Here is a 5,883-nt window from a genome sequence, read left to right as displayed (position 1 = left end):
ACCAATATTGCTCTGTTGTATAATCCATGATTCCTTAAGAGTAAGTGTTACCAATATTGCTCTGTTGTATAATCCATGATTCCTTAAGAGTAAGTGTAAGCCTTTGAAGATTGGGTAACCTTAAGAAAATACCCTCTGTTTCTTTCGAATAGGAAAGCACGGGTTTCGCTAATTCTCTCAAGTTCTCTAACTTTGAGTCCCCCGCTATCAGTATTGGTTCATCTGTATCCATATCAAAGAAAGAACAAGCAGTCATGAACAACACTCGCAACTTTACAAGATGAAGGTAGAGATTTAACTTCTGTCCCAATGTATAAGAACCTCAAATGATCCAACATGCCTATTTCATTCAACAAAGAATCTTTCACCATCATAAAAGAGGTATACAGGTCCAACGCTCTAAGAAGCCTCAAGTGTCTTTAAGTGACATGCATCAGAAAGACGATCTTCCATCTCGTCACCAATTATCAACAAAGAACAGATGTACTTACCAGAATGCCTTTTCATTTTTGAATCGAGCACGACGAAATTGTTAAACTCAAACTGCTCCTTATCATAATCAATGGTCACTTTGAGTTGATACCTTACCTTTTTTTTAAAATGAAGGCACACTTCACTTTTTCCCCACTCTGAAGAATTCATGATTTATATGTGTTTCAGGCCAGACAATTCGCTTTGCAGTTGTTTTACACCACAAACATTACAGTAAAATAAGCATGGTGGTATTATCACCTTTTATATCTGACTTTGTCTAATCACTTTCTCATCAAAATACTGGGCATACAAATACACAAATATTCAAAATAGGTACTAAACAAAGTAAACATTTAAGAATCCAAACTACAAAACTGCAGTAGCAAAAAAGTGACTTGGACAACCACCAAAACAGTTTTAAGCAGTGGTGGCGGATTGAGCGGCCAGCCTCTTCTGTGCCTCCTCGATGATGGACAACTTAATACCTTTACCTTTAGGTAGTGATGCCCATGGCTTGGTACCCTTGCCAAGAGTAAACACATTCCCCAAACGTGTAGCAAATTCATGACCTTGTGCATCCTGAATGTGGACGGTCTCAAAGCTACCCTTATGCTTCTCCCGGTTCTTAATAACACCAACACGTCCTCTGTTTCTACCTCCGGTCACCATCACAACATTCCCAACGTCAAACTTAATGAAATCAACAATCTTGTTAGATTCCAAGTCCAGTTTTATGGTATCATTTGCCTTGATGAGAGGATCAGGATAGCGGATTGTTCTTCCATCGTAAGTGTTAAGGTATGGTATCCCCTTCTGACCAAACTGCACGGAGCGGACCTTGCAGAGCTTAAACTGTAAATAGGGAAAAAAATCAACTTACAGCAGTATACCGCTAATAAACTTTTCAAAGGCCAAAAAATGAATCCACACAGAACTTCATCGCAGATGCAAGAAGTTATAATAATAATCTACCTTGGCCTCCTCATCCCTGAGTGAGTGAAGACGGAATCGGCCCTTGGTGTCATAAAGGAGACGGAAGCTCTCATTAGTCTTTGGAATTGAAACAACATCTGTATATAGAAAATTAGCATCATTCATTGTCAAGAAGCAAGACAAAGCCAGACAGCTGAAAGAAGGAGAGAACGCCATTTGGTTTATCTATCAAACTAACTTTTCAACCATTGTTTTATTATTCTTTTCAAGTATAATTATAATAATATCAAATATATAAAACGGATGCCTAAACTCGGTAAACATCAAAATGGGAAAAATAGATAAAGTGCATTTACCCATGAATCCAGCTGGATAAGTCTTATCTGTCCTTACTTTCCCATCAACCAAAACTTGTCGTTGCATCAGAATTGAGATCACCTCTCGGTATGTGAGAGCATACTTCAACCTGTTTCGCAAGATAATGATCAATGGCAAACACTCCCTTGATTTGTGTGGACCAGAAGACGGCTTGGGAGCCTACAGAGCAAAGTACATAATTTTGTTTTTAGCTAAAGCAGCTCCAAATCATCTCGGGTTGATAATAAAATACCATGACGAAAGATAATTCACTTACAAATGCTCCACCAAGCTTATCAAGCATCCAATGTTTAGGGGCATTGAGCCTCTTCAGATGCTTCTTCAAACCTCTAGCCTGTAAATAAATGTAAAGCACAAGTTTTAATATAAATTATCCTCAACGTATACGTGCGATTTGTATTCATCAATGTGAAGTAGTTCCAAAAGTATGCAACATGGCATATACCACAGAACCAAGCAACCACTTTATGGTCTACGGATCAATAGACACGAAGGATAGCAAAAGTATCTCAACAGAGAACATATTCTTCCATAAATATTACGTTCTGATAGTTCATGACTAATACTATAAATGACATTTATAGTATCAAAAACGTACGTGTGCATCCAAAGACTATCTAAGGGTAAATTGCAAGAGCATCATACAACTACAAATTAAGCCATAGCACCCACGTAAAGGATAAGATTCAACCCCATATAAACACTAACGTTCCATACATATGTCGGGGAAAGGCCAATGGAACTGACTACCACACCTTGACAATCGAATAGGCTGAGGAAGTAATGGAACTAAAAACATTTGATGATCGCAAAATTAGATATTTGCACATAGGAATGGTAGTGGTGGGGTGCAGAACCTGGAAAATTAATACACGCCCCTTCCCGTCCCACATAACCTTTTAACTCACATAAACCAGCCACATACCCACACCTTCCCCGCCCTGCATTTTTTGTAACTTTAAAATTTTCACGAAAATACTATTTCCTTCTCTATATGTCTGCACACGATTAGGAATTAAATTTGTATGAAATCTAAGAAGGAAATTAGTTTTTGGCTACAAATTTAAGCTGCACAGAGTGATATGAATTAATGTGGCCTCAAGTGTTTGTTTTTGCAAAGAAAGTTAGCATACACCTGAAGTTACAGTTTTGTAAACATTTGAAGATCTAATCCACACCCACACCCGCACCACATAAAATTATGAGAAAAATACAGCCCAATACCTTTGAGACATCTAGTTTACAAAATATGTACTCAGAGTATAGTTAGTATGTACTTGATACTAATATAGATGTACTATACATATACATATAATATATGTACCTATACATAGGTATACACAACATATACACACCGTATTCACTGGAGTGTATATGTAGTGTATACTTCGGCTGTATTTGGTAAACTAGATGGCTGAATGGTATATATTGATAATTATACCTAAAATTATTACTTTTAAATTTTGATTTGCATCGCACCCGGGCGCCCATCTCGACTAGCTCCACAGGACACCTGCCACCTCCCACCAACACTAGGTACTAGGTAACTCTATCCACCAAGGCTAGGACATATGGGAAGAAATCACCTAATGTATTTTTGTCTCTCCGACAAGATTTCAACCTAAAACCTCATGGTTCTCACTCACTCCATTGACCACTAGGCCACACCCTCGGGTGCCATCGCAGTAGCATATCTCCTAACCCGCCCCATTGTCATCCCTAAGTACTCTGTCCACTTCTACAAGTATTCTTGATCTAATCTCTACACCAAATTATTCTTGATAACATTAATTACCATAGCAAAAATAAAACAAACACAATATTTCATTCACTAAGTTTTCATTTTTCTACAGACCCAATAATTAAAATATGTATTTACATACATTTTAGGTCTACACGAAAATTCCCATAAAAAAAATAAATACTAACAAAACTCAGCAAACACAATGCATCATTCACTAAGTTATGATTTTTCTACCGACACAGTAATTTAATTAAAATATGTACTTGCGTACATTTTAAGTCTACAAGAAAATTCCGATAAAACGATAATTACTAACAAAACTCAACAAACACAATGTAACACTCACTAAGTTTTCATTTTTCTACAAAGCCAGTAATTAAAATACTCCCTCCGTCCCAAATTGAGATGGCACATTGATTAAGAAAAATAATTAATAACATACCTAGTTTACCATAATATCCCTATCAAAATGATGTTTACATTTTAACTTGAAGAAAAAGTAATTAATGCAAAGGGTAAAACATGGAAAAAAAAAATCGTCTCTTCTTGATTAATGAGAAAAGACAAGTAAAATGAGAAATCAAATTAGGAAATTTGAGACGGGTAATTTGGAACGGAGGGACTATGTATTTACATACATTTAAGGTCTACAAGAAAATTCCGATACAAAAAATTATTACTAACAAAACTCCGCAAACACAATTATCGTTCACTAAGTTTTGATTTTTCTACCGTCCCAGTACTTAAACGATGTATTTACATACATTTTAGGTCTACAATAAAATTCCCATGAAAAAATAATTACTAACAAAACTCAACACTAAGTTTTGATTTTTCTACAAACCCAGTAATTAAAATATGTAGTTACATACATTTTGGGTCTACAAGAAAATTCCCATAAAAAAATAATTAATAACAAAACTCAGCAAACACAATTTTTCATTCGCTAAGTTTTGATTTTTCCACCGACGCAGTAATTAAAATATGTATTTACATACATTTTTGGTATACAAGAAAATTCACATACAAAAAATAATTACTAACAAAACTCAGCAAACACAACGTATCATTCACTAAGTATTGATTTTTCTACAGACCTAGTAATTAATTTTATTTTTGAAATTTAATTAAAATCTGTATTTACATGCATTTTAGGTCTGCAAGTGAATTCCCATAAAAGAAATAATTACTAACAAAACTCAGCAAACAGAATGTTTCATTCACTAAGTTTTGATTTTTCTACAGACCCAGTAATTAAAATATGAATTTTCATACATTTTAGGTCTAGAAGAAAATTCCCATAAAAAAAAATAATTACTAACAAAACTCAGCAAAAATTTACTAAAAAATGATAAATAGATGCATAATAATATATACAAAAAAAAAATATTAGTAAGAAAAAAATGGAGGAAATAAGAACTAACCATTTTGGTAGTGTAAGAATTTTAGCTGCTTTGGTGAAGAAGACTAAGGGAACTTTTAGAACCCTAGTTTTTTTCGTTTAAGTATTTAACCCTTGATCTATTGGGCTGTGGGCCTGTGGCTAAGTTGGGCTGGCCCATTATTGAATTTACTAGTTTGGGCCTCCAATCAATTGAGGATTCCGATAAAAATGCATGGAAAAATAAAAAAAACTAAAAATTACACAAATACACAACCTATGTTTTCAATATTACAAAAAATTTCAACTCCCTAAACATATTACAAAAATCCCAACATATACACAGAATGTTATGTATATATCGGCTATATTATGTATATTAATAGAGAGAGAGTAAAGTAATTTAAAAAGTAAGAGAGAGTGTAATTACTTCCAAAAGGGTTGGTATTTATATTATTTATCTATAAAATAAACATACACCTTAACTTACCATATTTACACAATTTCCACTCTTATAAGGTAATTAAAAAAATCTCATCTAATTATGTATCTTTGTAGGATGTATCGGGAGCTGATTATGTATCTCGGCAAACCCAAAATCAAAAAAATATATATCAAGAGCTAATTATGTATCTTTTACAAAGAATCGGGAGCTAATTATGTATCTCGACAAACATAAAATTAAGATTTTCAGTAATTATGTAAAACACCCCCACCCCCTACCTATTCCACAAGTAGGTGGAGATCTAGATGGTTGGAAACCCCAACGGAAAATCTTTCACCACGCCTATGGTTGGGCATGGAGCTGAGCCGGATCGAGGCCAGGCTCGACTCGCATGTATTTAGCTCATCTAGATTGAAGTTTGGTCAAAGTTAGGACTTGATTGAGCCAGCTCGGCTCGGCCGATTAGCTTGTGTTGGTTATATAATGATTACCTTAAAAATGAGATTCATTCATTAATACTAATAAAGT

At 34.6% G+C, this 5,883-nt stretch overlaps 1 protein-coding gene across 1 annotated transcript; it reads right to left on the bottom strand.

Moving 5' to 3' along the window:
- Window positions 1-700: 700 nt before the first annotated feature.
- LOC107873605 (40S ribosomal protein S4) lies at window positions 701-5,090 on the bottom strand. The gene is made up of 5 exons (XM_016720516.2): window positions 4,954-5,090; window positions 2,042-2,119; window positions 1,764-1,944; window positions 1,447-1,544; window positions 701-1,326 (listed from the first exon to the last, which is right to left on the bottom strand). The coding sequence occupies exons 1-5, from the start codon at window positions 4,954-4,956 to the stop codon at window positions 892-894; spliced, it is 795 nt and encodes a 264-aa protein (XP_016576002.1). The 5' UTR covers window positions 4,957-5,090; the 3' UTR covers window positions 701-891.
- Window positions 5,091-5,883: the final 793 nt, after the last annotated feature.

Source organism: Capsicum annuum, chromosome 6, assembly GCF_002878395.1.
Source record: "Capsicum annuum cultivar UCD-10X-F1 chromosome 6, UCD10Xv1.1, whole genome shotgun sequence".
Taxonomy (NCBI): domain Eukaryota; kingdom Viridiplantae; phylum Streptophyta; class Magnoliopsida; order Solanales; family Solanaceae; genus Capsicum; species Capsicum annuum.
The sequence above is the reverse complement of the archived record's forward strand: the minus strand, read 5'-3'. Positions and strand labels throughout refer to the sequence as shown.